General features: G+C 32.7%; 6 protein-coding genes across 9 annotated transcripts; 3 read left to right on the plus strand and 3 right to left on the minus strand.

The window, feature by feature from the left end:
- Positions 1–74: 74 nt before the first annotated feature.
- On the plus strand, positions 75–2,200 carry LOC123306612 (vacuolar fusion protein MON1 homolog A). The gene is made up of 4 exons (XM_044888692.1): positions 75–652; positions 737–934; positions 986–1,229; positions 1,367–2,200. Exons 1-4 carry the CDS (start codon positions 327–329, stop codon positions 2,078–2,080), a joined length of 1,482 nt encoding a protein of 493 aa, XP_044744627.1. The 5' UTR covers positions 75–326; the 3' UTR covers positions 2,081–2,200.
- A 150-nt stretch (positions 2,201–2,350) lies between these two features.
- On the minus strand, positions 2,351–3,907 carry LOC123306617 (E3 ubiquitin-protein ligase RNF113A). Its single transcript, XM_044888700.1, has 5 exons — positions 3,668–3,907; positions 3,386–3,603; positions 3,164–3,329; positions 2,778–3,084; positions 2,351–2,544 (listed from the first exon to the last, which is right to left on the minus strand). The coding sequence occupies exons 1-5, from the start codon at positions 3,804–3,806 to the stop codon at positions 2,370–2,372; spliced, it is 1,005 nt and encodes a 334-aa protein (XP_044744635.1). The 5' UTR covers positions 3,807–3,907; the 3' UTR covers positions 2,351–2,369.
- Positions 3,908–4,064: 157 nt separating this feature from the next.
- On the plus strand, positions 4,065–6,077 carry LOC123307621 (BSD domain-containing protein 1-like). 3 transcript variants are annotated; one of them, XM_044890006.1, is made up of 8 exons: positions 4,065–4,237; positions 4,315–4,366; positions 4,424–4,540; positions 4,596–4,653; positions 4,706–4,806; positions 4,881–5,092; positions 5,147–5,259; positions 5,451–6,077. In XM_044890006.1, exons 1-8 carry the CDS (start codon positions 4,227–4,229, stop codon positions 5,738–5,740), a joined length of 954 nt encoding a protein of 317 aa, XP_044745941.1. In that variant the 5' UTR covers positions 4,065–4,226; the 3' UTR covers positions 5,741–6,077. The 3 variants fall into 3 exon arrangements, with proteins under 3 accessions (XP_044745941.1, XP_044745939.1, XP_044745942.1); XM_044890004.1 differs by having other exon boundaries at positions 4,066–4,237; positions 5,448–6,077; XM_044890007.1 differs by having other exon boundaries at positions 4,066–4,237; positions 5,460–6,077.
- A 172-nt stretch (positions 6,078–6,249) lies between these two features.
- Positions 6,250–9,636, minus strand: LOC123307620 (ATP-dependent RNA helicase Ddx1). The gene is made up of 12 exons (XM_044890003.1): positions 9,467–9,636; positions 9,366–9,417; positions 9,121–9,293; positions 8,840–9,062; positions 8,543–8,756; positions 8,198–8,377; positions 7,952–8,144; positions 7,707–7,894; positions 7,137–7,617; positions 6,765–6,880; positions 6,610–6,711; positions 6,250–6,558 (listed from the first exon to the last, which is right to left on the minus strand). Exons 1-12 carry the CDS (start codon positions 9,480–9,482, stop codon positions 6,313–6,315), a joined length of 2,184 nt encoding a protein of 727 aa, XP_044745938.1. The 5' UTR covers positions 9,483–9,636; the 3' UTR covers positions 6,250–6,312.
- A 797-nt stretch (positions 9,637–10,433) lies between these two features.
- Positions 10,434–11,844, plus strand: LOC123308608. Its single transcript, XM_044891341.1, has 2 exons — positions 10,434–10,787; positions 11,333–11,844. The coding sequence occupies exons 1-2, from the start codon at positions 10,541–10,543 to the stop codon at positions 11,683–11,685; spliced, it is 600 nt and encodes a 199-aa protein (XP_044747276.1). The 5' UTR covers positions 10,434–10,540; the 3' UTR covers positions 11,686–11,844.
- Positions 11,767–14,411, minus strand: LOC123308604 (zinc finger protein 62-like). Of its 2 annotated transcripts, none has more exons than XM_044891335.1 (4): positions 14,287–14,411; positions 13,869–13,977; positions 12,279–13,719; positions 11,767–12,216 (listed from the first exon to the last, which is right to left on the minus strand). In XM_044891335.1, exons 2-4 carry the CDS (start codon positions 13,935–13,937, stop codon positions 11,936–11,938), a joined length of 1,791 nt encoding a protein of 596 aa, XP_044747270.1. In that variant the 5' UTR covers positions 13,938–13,977; positions 14,287–14,411; the 3' UTR covers positions 11,767–11,935. The 2 variants fall into 2 exon arrangements, with proteins under 2 accessions (XP_044747270.1, XP_044747271.1); XM_044891336.1 differs by lacking the exon at positions 14,287–14,411 and adding an exon at positions 14,032–14,179.
- Between the last annotated feature and the right edge of the window lie 79 nt (positions 14,412–14,490).

A 14,490-nucleotide genomic window follows, 5' to 3' on the forward strand; every position in this document is an offset into this window, starting at 1 on the left:
AAGAGGTTTTTTTGACAGAACAGAGCTAACATTTTCCAAAGACATTTTCATTTTGCAGGTAGTGCAAATGTAACCTAACCTGTTTCGTTGAGCTGTCAAAACTTTTTTTCCTTCGGAAATTTAGAAGTTAGGAAAGATTAAGTTTCTTTCTTGATAAAATTATTCATCGCTGAGTCTCTGATTGAAAATTGATGGGAGGACATGGGCTGATAATTCTTCCAATGAATAGATGTCAATTGTTAACTTATGTTTTAAGAAGAATATGATATCCATTATCAGTTGAACTGAAGAAATGTAGAAAAAAGTCCTATTTCAACAATTTTGCAATGTCGTATTTTCAAGTGGAGCCCGGTGCGGCTGGAGAAAGCCTCCTCTTAACTACGGAGAATTCTCAAGAAGAAATTGATAATCAGATGATGAGCTCTAGCTTGGAGGAAATCAAAAACGATGGTAAACAACTGGAAACACAAGAAATACTAGAAACACAGGAGAGTAACAATGAAAATGTATGTAATGTTAGCAACTACGATGACAATTCCAGTCCTGTGAAAGTAGAGAATGATGATAGTGATATAATCCAAGACCAACAATGGGCTTTGATGGAGAAACACATTTTTGTGCTGAGTATGGCTGGAAAACCTATATATTCTAGGTGATTTTTCTTCAAAATTTTTATTATGCCTCATATCATTGAGTTACATCTGATTGAATTTTCTGTTGTAATCGTTGATTGTAGGTATGGAAATGAAGATAAATTGGCTTGGCTTTTTGGCGTCATGCAGACTTTAGTTAGTTTTGTTCAATCAAATGATGATAATTTATTGAACATATCAGTTGGTGGTGTGAAATTTGTTTTCTCTGTGAAAAAACCTTTGATAATGGTAGCAGTTTCAAGAAAGAACGAAAGTATAGCACAAATACAATCTCAATTAAAGTAAGCAGGTTTATATGCTTTATATCTTTATGCAACACCTAAATCTTTCAGTTACATCTATAATCAAATAGCAAGTACACTGACGACTACAAAATTAATTAAGATATATGAACAAAGGCAAAATTATGACTTGAGAAGACTTTTGAGTGGTGTTGAAAGGTTAATAAGTCATCTGTTAGATTTCTCTGAAACAGAGCCTGCATTTTTGCTTGGAGCAATACAATGTTTGAGCCTAAGTTCAAGTATAAGAGGAAATATTAGTTCAGCCATCATCAGCTCTTGTAGTAAAATAAAAGTGAGTTGAAGTCAACAGTAAAGGAACCTTCTCTAATTGAAGGAAAACAATGGAATGCCAGAGTATAGTTTTAATTGTTGACCATAAAATACTACTTTTTCTACCTCTTAAAGTTCAATTCTATATTTTTTTTCCAGAATATTGTGTTTGCAATCCTAATGGCAAATAAAAAATTAATCACATTAGTTAGAATGAAGAAATATTCTCTACACCCAGCCGATCTCCATCTGATTTTCAATTTAGTTCAGTCAACAGAAAGTTTTAAAACTGTGGAAAGCTGGGCACCAATTTGTTTACCTAGGTTTGATCCCAGCGGATTTCTATATGGGTATGTGTCGTATCTTTCTGAGGATTGTCAGGCATGTCTCCTTCTCCTAACTGTGGAAAGAGATGTATTTCACACACTCAAGGAGGCGAAACAACGCATTGTTGATAAATTGAGAAGAAACAATTGCTTAGAAGCAATAAATGAATCTTTATCTAAACCTGATTTAACGTGCATTAGTTCCGGATTCACGGAAGTGAGACATTATTTGTATAAATCCAAATCAACAGCTCAGTTTTACCAACCTGCTGTAAGCCCCCCCTACAATAGATATCCCCAAATGCTAATCAGCCTTTATAAAAGACTACACCAAAGATTGCATTGTACTGCTAGACCCTTGAAGCTTCTATTTGAAAGAAGAGCAACTGAAGCCATATTTGCTTGGGATACTGTTGGGTTTGAATTGTATATTATATTCGAACCTTTAATTGAAACGAAGGAAGTTGTTGATATCATAACTTCACTGCTAAACTGGATGAAGGAAAGGGATGATAACTTGTTTCATTTACATGTTCCAACATTTTAGTATTGAGTTATAATTTGTTGTTTTTTATTTATATATTTTCATAACATATCTCGAGAATATTGTTGATTGTATATTTCTTATCAAATATTTTTTAGCCATTAAAAATGTATATAAAATTGATTGAATTTTCATGTGATTTCATCACGATTTTAATTACTTTTGGGGAGAAACTTCCAGTAGGAAAACTGAATGCAGTATAGTTTGCACCTTCAAAATTCTATTGAATATCAGTGCACAGAAAATGGAAGTATAAGAAAGATAGATATTGTCTGATTTTCAACAATTTATTTCAATCAGAATCTGTTTCTTCTTTTACATCTAGCTGTTCTTCTCTCTTCTTTAATTTCTCCATCAAATTTCTGGCTGGATTAAAAATACCACTTGTTTGAGCATTGCAAGCAAAACACCTTGAAGACTTCTTGAATCTTGCCAATGCACACTTCTCACAAAAGTAATGCTTACACCTGAAAAATTAGCTGATCAGTATATTTCATCCTAGAAAAATTGACCTACAGACGCGTTAAAACCAAAAAAATTGAGCTCAAATTATTTTTCATAGAAGTGTTGTTTTAGATATTTAGAAAAATTTTACCACAGTACAGTACAGTTTAAAAAAAAACTAAATTTTCGTAGATACAACATCTGTCCTTAGGATGACAGAACAGGTATCAAGACTTTATTAATTAAACAGGCTTACTTGGTCACAACAGGTTCTACGAAGCTCTTTCTACATAGCAAGCACTTAAATGGTAGGTCTTCATCATCTGAATTTATTTCATATTTTTTGTCATCATCATCATCATGTCCATAATTTCCTTCGGCCCATTCTCTTTCCAACTGCCAACCATGTTTATAGTCGCTTCTATCATGTAGAAATTTACAACTATCACCAAAGCCACAAAAACCCGTCTCTTTATAATCCTTACAAATATCTGGTTGATAATCCCATCGAACTGTTGCTCTCAAATTCGCAGGTGCTCTTATTGGACCTTTTCTTACCATTCCTTTACAGGACAAAATTTATTTAATTCAACACTATGAATTTTCTTCAGCAGTCTTGGCTTATTTACAACTGCTACTAACCTGAACTCGCATTGCCAGCTGCAGTATCCTTTGGTTTGAAATACTGAGCATAATTATTTATACCTCGATAAATCTTATCATCTTCTTTGCCTTCTAATTCTTTATTGATCTCAAGCCTTCTCTCGAAAATGGCTTGTGCATCTCTATCTTTCTCTGTTTCTATTTCCTACAAAAACATAGGTTCTACAAAGGCTATCAACCATAAATCAAATAACTCCTCACCAAGGTAGCAGTAGCCATTTGATCAGAAGATCCAGCTGACTGAGCTGATTTATTAGACTTGAAAGAATGTAAGACTTTTTCTTCTTCATCAGAATTCGAAGAGTTATCTTCACTCGCTTGTCGTTTACGCTTATTTTCAATACCACTGGTGCTCTGGACATTAGGATTCACTCTTTTGGAGCCTTTGAAATTTGGACGAACAACAGAAGGTTCTTCTTCTGAAAATAAAGAAAAATAAACAGAAGACATGTAATACAATCGATAAAAAAATAAACGACTTACCAGTTTCGCTACTAGAATTTTTTCTTGTTCTAGTGTTTTTCTGAAATTTTTTTTTCTTCATTATAAATTTACATGTTAGTTCCTGTTCTTTATTTTCATTCGCCACAGGACTTCTAGGTTTCTCCTCGTCATTTTGCATTTTGGATCAATATATAATCTTGATTTATAAAAAAGCAGTACTAATTACTTATTATTACAAAAATTCCTGTTTATATTATGGTCAACGATTAACCTCTTATGTCAAATGTCAAATCTGATGTATGTGCATCAAAGTCATCTGATCTACTCAGAGATATATCTTTGGATCTACTACTCTCTAATCTGTGGATCTACATCTACAACAAAAAGAAACTCATGTCAATCACACTTCATCAATCAATTTGCAAAAATTTTCATCTATGTATCTTATAAACATGGTGAATGTTTTTCTTTCATATGACAATGAAAACAAATAAGTTTTGAATGTTTCTTATATTCATTGATAGATTTTGAGTTTTTAGCATAATTAGCAATCAAAATTTTCAGTATTGACATAAAACATTGATATATTTGTGTGAACATGGCTGAGAAGTGAGTACTCTCATTCGAATTAATCCATACTACTCTTAAAAATCCTCATATAACAACTTTATTCAATATGTTTTCAGTAATGAAAATTGGATAGGATCTTGGTTCACAGCAGCCAAAGAAAAATTAAAGGCAAATATTCACATACAATAATCCCTATTTTCAAAATTAATAATGTTCATTTTACAGAATTCAGAAGTATTAGAAAGCGTCTACAAAGATCTTGGAGAGTTTGGTGGTGCTGTTACAAAAGGAGCTAGTAATGTCTTGTCAACAACTGGGAACGTACTGGAAAAAACTCTCAGTGTAAACAGTTTCGATAGCTTCATTTGAAGTTCTTTTTTAACTAGTATATTTTCAGTTGGACAGTCCTGATTCTACTGCAAATTCTGTGAAAAGAAGTTTCAGCACATTCTTAGGTGAGGAAACAATTTTTTCATGACTTGTTTCAAATGAAATGAATAATTTTAGACCAAATGAATACTGTTCTGAACCCTAGTCCTGATGATTCAGACACTGAAGCAATAATGATCGTTGAGGGATCTGAAACTATTACATTGACAAAGTTACAGGTAAGTATCAATTTCTTGATCTTATATGATAATCCTGACTCACTTCAATGAACTTTAATCCAACATAATTTCAGCAAATTATTTATGATCTACAATCAAATGAGAAGACATTTACAACAGAACCTGAACCTTCCTTATCAGAGCAGTATAAATGTTGGCTTCAAATAAGTGAAGAGCAGGTTTATGATGAAAAAATAGAAAAATATCTGAAAAGATCAGATATTCTACAGAGACAATATGAGAAACTTGTGCCTGATAAAGTAGACAAAGATAACTTCTGGAAAAGGTATATTTGATTTCAGAATAATTTTCAAAATGCTCATTAATTTTCTGTTTTCAGATATCTATTCAAAAAAGCTCTTCTAGAGGATGAGTTAGCAAAACAAGAAATTCAAGAGAAAAAGGAATTCAAAGAAAATAAAATAGTGGAAGAAAGTGTTCAGTGGGAAAAAGGTATGTTCTCATTAGTTTTATTCATAAGTGTAAGCTAAACTATATATAATGTAATGTAATTGTAATGTTTTGATTTTGATACAATTTATATTCCCAATATTTTTGAATTTTTTTTTGGCCATGTTATTGTGTGTTTATGCATTACATTTATAATATTCAAAGAGTTGTTGTTGACAACAAATTTCTAGAAGAATTTGCAGATGGCATTGAATTGACAGAGGAACAGCAAATAAAATTACTTGAAGAATATGAAAAGGAAACCAAATCTAAGAAAAAGAGCCCAGTTAAAAAAAAATCTTCATCAAATGATGTCAAGACTGATTCTGCTTCTTCAACAAATTCCCCAGTAAAAGACAATTCTGGTAAAGATACAATAATTGATAAAATTACAAAAGTTGCTTCTGCTGTGAGCCTAGATACAGCTAGTAGTAATAGTAGTATCGACGATGATTGGGTAAAAATAAGTGAAGTTGAAAAATAAGATTTGGAAATTTCAATAGGGTTTTTATATAACATGTATATTATGAATTTTAGATTTTATAAATTGTTAAATATTCTATAATCACTGTTTGATATCCTCTCTTTATTTCGTTATGTTTCTAGCAGTCATTCAAATTATTGTGGAATATCGTCAAGAATGAAAATGAAGTAGGTTCGTTTCAAATTTCAATACAAAGGTTTGAGAAGTGTCTAGTCAGTTTTAAAAAACATTGGGAAGTGTTAAACTTCATTTTTATTCTGTTTTTACTATCGGTAATATTTAGTATCTAGATTTGTATAATGTGCTTTATCAAGGATATTAAAAGATTTCAGAAGCAGTTTTGAAGTTTTCATTGTTTTTTCTGAGGGTTTTATCCCTGTTTTCATGTATCATTCGAAGTTATGTATGGTATCCCATTGACTTTTTTCCTCTGCTTACACTGAGATTTGGAACGAAGAACTAGTGATATTGAGTAAAGAGTAGATCAAAATTCATAAATGAATAAACAGTTTGTATCTATATGAATTTTTATTTATCAATTATAAATTACAGAAAAACATGTCGATTAATTCTCACGCAACTTTCGCAAACTTTGTCAGGTGTCTATTCAGGTAAATGAGTTGTGCATTGCTCTCTAATTTAGTCAATTCTTTCACAATAGGAGCCATTTGAGCAGTGTGATTTTGATAGTTAGACCCACCAGCTTTGCGTTTCTGTCCGTAAACTACTTTACCATCGAATTCGTCAGCTGGGACAACCATATCTGTATCTACTTGCGTAATTGTTATATTCAAATGCTCCTCGATATCTGCCAAATACTGAAAAAAAAATCGTTGAGAAGCCATAGACTACATTCTTGAGTTATTTACCTGAGGCTCGTTGTACCACATACAACAGCCTTTCACATCTGTTAGGTTGGTATTCCAACAATTACGACCTCTAGTCTTGCACCACTCTCCGTGATACCAAACCTAAAAAAATTTGGAATAAGAAAACAGTTTTTTGCTAAATGCATACAGCTCACCTTTTCTGGGACTGTGCTCACTAAACTCAACGCCAAACCCATTCTTTCAGCTCTCCCAACACGTCCAATCCTATGTACATAATTAGATTTCTCATCGGGAAGTGTAACATTGATCACTAAAAAATTTTTTTTGTAATGAGGATCATTTATGAATGACTTCATAACATAGGTAGATGTTAAAAAACTATCATAATTCATGTCTTTTTGGAGCTTAATATAAGTCACTCATGATTTATGGCCCATTATTCACTTACTGCCCATGAAATATTCATAATTGTGATTCATTATTTAGGTTTATCAAACTCCATGGTCACAACAACAGACAGAGAATATCTCACTTTTCCAAAATTCATTACATAGAACTTTACTCACTGAATGGTAAACCTGTGATATCCAATCCTCTGGCTGCTACATCAGTACAAATCAAGAATTTCACTTCTTGTCTCTTGAATTTCTCCAAATTGGCTTTCCTCTCGTGTGGCTTCCTATCACCGTGAAGACAGACACAAGAATATTTATTTTTATCAATATTCTTCAGATATCTCTCTAGATTGTCGCAGTCAATTTTTGTCCTGCAAAATATAATCGCTCTGTCCATTTTGTGGACATCTATAGCTCGAACACAATATTCCCCTTTGAGGAGCTTAACGGCTTCACTAAGAGTTTCGGCACAATTATTACCAGGTCGGACCCCGTCATTCGCGTGTACTCCGTCTGTTTGTATGCGACGGCGCAAATTGTGCCAACTTCGGTCTTGCTGAGGGTCCACTTTTACTATAACGTGATGTACGGTATCTGGAACTGCATCTTCCCCTTTGAGATCCACCCAAGTAGGGAAATACATGAGTTTTTCCTAAAAAAATTGATAGAAGTAGAATTGTATATAACTGGAGTTCAAAAAAGCTCAATATAAAATACTTCAACAAAGAACAGAATACTTACTGCCATTTTTTTAACTTCGAAAGCATGGAGAGTTGCACTGCATACAATCATTTGAAGTCTCTTACCATCACTGGTTACTTTCGGCATCTGCCTATGAAGTCTCTCTATGAGATCTGTATAACCTTGCTTTAACAAACCATCAGCCTCATCAAGAATGAAAAATCGACAACTGGATAGAGATAAGTAACCTGAAAAAAATTCAGAAGTTCAATTTCCAGCACAATCAAATGTGTAGTTCTTCTTACCTCCCTGGATAAGATCCTCTAACCGACCTGGCGTGCCTACTATGATATCAGCACCATCATTTTGTAGTTGAAAAATTTGATCTTTTACATTCACACCACCAATTACTAATAGTTCCTTTATTTTTGGATTATCAAGATATTTCTTGAATTTTTTCAGCTGTTCACAAGTTTGTTCAGCCAATTCTCTGCTAGGCTATCAAAATAATAGTTCAAGTCAAATGTATGAATATTTGATGCAATAGTTACCTCTATGATTATTGCCTGTGGAGCATTGCTTTTGAGAACAGGTGCACTGTTCGGATCTGAGGCTTCTTCATTTGTGTTTATGGCAATTTCTGTATCGCTGGCTTGGCAAATTGGTTTGTAATTTGGAGGTAGTGGGTATTTCAATTCAGTTTCACCAAAATTGAAAGCCATTTCAGCGTTCTGAAATTGAGTAAACATAAAAAATAGTATTCTAATACCATAAAAAACCCTAATAGAGGAGATGTAGAGGATTCACAAGCTCCTGATACCATTTTTTTCTAAATGTAATGGGGAGAGTAACAAGGAAATTATTATCAACATTTTGATTATTCTTCCTCAACATACCTTAAGAACCACAGCAGGAAAGAAAGCCTTTACTACTTGTTTGTTGATAGTGAAAGCTTGTCCAAGATCCACCCCATTTTTAAGGAACTTAATTGTTCCACTTTCTATATCCAGCAAACATGTTATAACATCATTCTTTCCAAATGGTTCTCCATAATTATCAAATTGTTTATTATTTGATTTTTTGCCAGTTCCTCCAAAACCAAAACCGAATCTAAAAGTTCAAATTTCATTTTGTGATTGAACCACAAAAATTTCCATGTTCAATTTCAAGCTTCCTTATTTAAATTCGCATACTTGTCAGTTCCAAGATCTAATGAAGACTGTAATGTGGACCAACCAACTCTGCATAGTCCTTCATCTGTTACAGTGGCTTCAAATCCCCATTTTCCACTTTTAACACCTGTAGTACAACGCGTACCATGCCACTCCCTCTGTTCTCTCGACTGAACTCTCAGTCCACCAGGAGCAACAGCTAATGCATTTCCCCTATCATACATAGACATTGTCCATGGCACAGCTGGAAATTGAATTGTTTCATGAATTATACTTTGTACTGGTACTGAAATTCTACTTACACAATTTTTTAGACCCTGTGCCTTTTTCCAAATCTTTCAGAGTTTCCCAGACAATTTGGATCACTGGAAGACAAAATGCAGCAGTCTTTCCACTTCCTGTTTCTGCTGCCATCAAAACATCTCCTCCCCCAAGGACTAAAGGGATTCCTTCTGCTTGAATATCGGTTGGTAACCTAGTGGTTATGCGAAAATTAAATTCATAGCTCATCCCATAAAGATTAATTACTTTATAGAAATCAACTTACATCCAGTCTAGTTCCTCCAGAGCCTTCGCGATTTCCGGAAGAACACCAAATTCTGAAGAAAACGAATCATTATACCGGCAAACAAAAAAGTTTCAACATACCTTCAAAAGCAGTCATTGTAGTTCTTTCAACTGAACGGAATGAACAATTCGATAGAAATTACTCAAATTGACAACAACTAATATTTTCAATTATACAATATTCAAAATTAATTGTTATTGATCCGCTGATGAGGATTTGCGGAAAAACTTATCAGCTGTTTTTTGACAGATTGACATAGAAAATAGAAAAACTCATGGACGGAAACAAAGAGAAATCTTTGACGGAAAGAATAAAATAGTTCAATTGTCTGATTCTCAAGCATTGAACTAAACTAAACTTAGTTCAATGTTCTCAAGAGGGACTTCCCCGAACCTGGCAAAATTCAAAGAAGATAATAATATTTGCCATGTACCAAGGAGATACAAGATTCCTATATCTCCTTGCCATGTACATTGTACAGTGAAACTGGTAAGAAATGATCAACATAAATGCATCTTCGACAGTCATAAGCTTAAAGTTAGCTTGAAAAAGAGCATTTTGCGAAGCCTCTACCTATATCTTTTAAATTATAGTTTCTAAACCCTTACTTTGCTTATACATATATAAGGATTGTATCAGGACCTTCTTGTTTGTTACTGAATGAAATACTAGAAAAGGGATTTTCTATTTTCTCGAATTTAATTATGTATATTAAATACATAATTATTGAAAAATAATGAAAATATTCTTATCATCAATTCACTTTTCGTGTGTACCTACTATAAGTGGGATAATTAATTAAAAATTTCTCACTTAAGTCGAAACCTACCTATACTGAATTGGATATAAGTACAATTTTACAGGCCAAAAACTCATAATAGGTATTGCCTGATATTTCCTATAAGGCAATGAAGGAACTAAATTCAATTTCAAATAAATTTCAAAGATATAACTATCTATAGCCGAGGTGATTGTTCGAAATATAATTTTTTGGGAACTTTCCAAGCTCTCAATCAATACACACGTGTATATAGCTCTCACTTTTGCTAATTATTACGTATGGATGATCTAATTTAGTTCCGCACCTGTTTTAAAATAAAAATTCGAACTTCAACAGATCGTCCGATCAGAGTTATCCAATATATTGAATAAAAATGTCTCATGTACACGATGCACTATTCTTCATGGTTAAAAATTTGTATGAGGAGAAGAAATGGAGGGAAATTTTGAAATTAAATGAATTTTCCAATATACCTGACGCGAATAGGATTCTCTGGGTATGGCCAAACGAAGAGGATATTAGATTCATTCAAGATTTTATAGTTAGAAATGGTTTAAAAGGTGTCAGTTCGATTGGTTGCGGAAATGGCTTGCTAGAATGGATTTTGCAGCAAGCTACAGGTTAGTAGCAAAAGTTCATGCTTTTATCAAAATTTATCGAATCAAAAAAATATCTGGTTTGATAAATCTTCCCGAGTGGCAATCCAAGCAGTTTTCTATCTCAGTGGAAATCACTCAGAAAAATGTGATGCTTAAACAGTAGCATCAAAAGAGAGAAGTAATGACTCTCTTTTGATTTTTTACGGTATTTACGACACTTCATTTTCTTTCGAGTTGTAAGTCAAAATTTACTTCAACCCCACCGTATCGGCAGAGCAATCGGGCATATGTTCATCATCAGGGCAAATACGAAAAATTCAGGGTTTTCTGAGAGAATTCACTTGTTCACGCCGCAATTTTAAATAGCTAGTAATTTTTGACGTAGGTTTGTAGCTAAATGAAGAATTTTTTTATTTCCAAATTTCTCGAGACGCGGACGCATTTCAGGAAAGGTTTGTTACTCGGAACGAAATGAAAACGAAGATATTGAAATATTACGAAGTTTGAGTGCGCACACCAAACGTTTGAAACCAGTAAACATGATATTTTATATGTACTTATTACAGGTCTGGCAGTTGAAGGTATCGAGATAAATGAAGAATGGTGGAAGAGCAGATACGCCTATCCCCCTTTTATAGACCTTAAATTCCCAAATTTTCCGCTGGAAAACCCGCTCAATAAGGACCATGCGTTGCTCTTCTGCTACTTCAATAATGGTCCAGCTTTCACTGATTATGTGAAAAACTATACAGGAAACGGAATCATAATAATTGGACCTTCCTATGGTAACGGAAAACACACAGAACCACCACCATTCAATGTGAAATTTCCTTCATTGAACTGGAAACTGGAGTGTTACAAAGAAATTAAACAAACTAAAGATTTTATTGCTTTTTATATCAGAAGCGGGGAACTTTGATCATTTTATCACAAATTATAATTTTTTAAATTGATAAAAGGTCTTTGAAAGTTTCTCCACCCAAAGAATAAAATACTTGGGATTGATTAATGGAAAATATATTATAACAATAACTTCATTATACATACAACCATATAATAAATAATTTTGAAGTATAAATATACATAGAAATATCATTCACAAATGGGTTTTTCAATTGATCTTCAAATTAAGCAGTGTTGTATTAGCAGAATAACTTCACAAACTACTTTCAAGTGATTTGTTGGTTATGAGACATGGACATGTGGGCAAGGTACATATCCTTATTAACAGATCTATATTGGCACTCATGACATGTGAACATAAGGTCTTTTTCTAATCCTGGATGTTTAGTTTTTAGATGCACTTTATAAGTGCTACTTTGTATACATGCATAGGGGCAGTAGGCACATTTATAGGGCTTATCACCGGTATGTCTCAATTTGTGTCTTCTCAGTGAATTGTGATCTGCTGTTGAATAAGAACAGCTATCACAAGAGAAAGGTTTTTCCCCTAAAAGAAAAAATACTGAATGAATTACTATTCAATTAAAACCTAACTCTAAGTTAACTTACCAGTATGTTGCCTGATATGTATCTTTAGTGAACTCCTAGACGAACTTTTATATCCACAGAAGTTACACAAAAAAGGTTTCAACTTGTTATGTACAGTATCCTTGTGCAATTTAACCTGCCTTCTATCAGAAAAGTTTCTTGAACAAATATCACAAGCATGTAAATGTTTGTCTGATTTTTCTTTATGTATAACCTTATGGTTTCTCAATTGTTTATTGTTTTTGAAACCTTTCTGGCAAATGTTACAGATGAAGTTTTTCATATCTGTGTGAATAAGTTTATGTACATTGTTGAGTTTTGCCAGGCTGAAGGTCTTGTAATCACATTCACTGCAACAAAATAGTTCCATATCTATTTTATGCAGCCTCCACAAGTGACCACTGAGTGAATTCCATAACTGAAATTCTTGATCACATTCACCACACTTAAAGCCAGTCTGAGTATGGCAGTTTATGTGGTACTGTAATTTATTTGGATCTTTCATTCTCACTCTACATAATGGAAATAGGCAAATATGCTCTTTCTTATTCTCTACAAGGTTTGATATCAAATTGTTAGAATTAACATGTTTTCCATTCATAGTAGAGTTTCTTTCCTTTTTATTATTCTTATTATTAACATCGGAGTTCGATATAGATAAACCATTACTGGCATCAAGTGACAAATTCGTCAATGTGGAGTTACTCTTTCCTGATTCTAAAATATGATGGTCACTAGGACAAATATTCTGGTCTTCAACTTTCAGCTGACTTTGTACAGTTGATTTATCCAATTTCATACTACTTTTATGCTTAGATTTGTTACTTTTTTTCTCATTCACTTTCATCTTAACCTTGGCATAATAAACAACTGCCTGAATAATCTTGTTTATATCAGAATTACTCACTCCATGATCATGAATTAGATGTGACCTTAGGGATATTTTATGATAAAATATATTCTGACAAGCTGGGCATTTCAAATGTAACTGTTTTCGGTTAGTTTTGTTAGAATGTGCATTCTTCAAATGATCTGCTATTTTCTCATTACTTGTGCACAAAAATGGGCATAAATTACAAACAAAATAAAGTAAATCCTCAAGATTAGTTGATTCATTTCTGTTATTTATTGAACTTTTTAAAATTCCATTATTCTTCTGTTCAATTTTATCCTTCAATATCATATAATTTTTGGACTGTTGGTTATGAAATTCATTTTTATAATTAATTGCATTTTTGATATTTCCATTATTTTTTTGTTCAATCTTATCCTTCAGTATCATGTAATTGTTAGTTTGTTGCAAATTCAAGTCATTTGTTGATAGTTTCAGATCTGAATTTTCTAAAATTATTATATCCATAGTTTGTGAAATTTCTGAATGATTCATTACGGACTTATTTGGTGAATCTAAGGTAGAAAGTATTGAAGATACTTGACATCCACCTATAACTGGCAAACATTCCTAAAAGATATGTTCTTTTTACTAATGGTATAAATGAAATTGGGTTATTATTTTTACTGTAGGATACTCAATACAACAACAATAATTCTTCATTGTTTGATGTAAATTTGGGTTGTGATTATGTATAAGTTTAGAAATTATTGGCTTACGTCATTAGGTAAAATTCCAACACTGTTAGTCCAAACAGGATCTCCTGGTATGCAATTTTCAGTCTTCATCTTGATATTTATTTATTTTATAAGTCATTACAAGTCGCACCTACAAAAATTAGAATAATTCATCAGCTCTGGGAATTTCAATTTCCTAGTTTACGGTTCTTGATCTCCACATGTTTTTGGAAGGATATCACAAAAATACCACATTCCTAGTGAAGAAAGCAGAAGGGTTATGATGAGAAAAATATTTATATAACACTTTAATTTATTCATATTGCATATTCCAAAAAGTTATGACAATTTCCCTTCAAACATCAGATAGTTAACTAATCATGATATCCAAACAAAAAGCAAAAAAACTTTTTCGTTTTCCCGATTGAACTCCTTGCATTTAATTACAAAAATTACTCACTCTTCTTGAACGCCTTCAGACAAATAATTAATTAATTTTCTTTTTTCTTATCCTACGAAATGAAAATAAATAATGAACGTTGTTCTTTTCTTAGTTCCTCTGAACTACAATGTTCGTGATTTTTGAACTACCGCTTTCTACAGAAATTTCCGTGGAGGTAGGAAACCGTGGAAATTTCAAATTTGTATATTCGTGTCAGAGACA

This window comes from Coccinella septempunctata, chromosome 2 (genome assembly GCF_907165205.1).
Source record: "Coccinella septempunctata chromosome 2, icCocSept1.1, whole genome shotgun sequence".
Taxonomy (NCBI): domain Eukaryota; kingdom Metazoa; phylum Arthropoda; class Insecta; order Coleoptera; family Coccinellidae; genus Coccinella; species Coccinella septempunctata.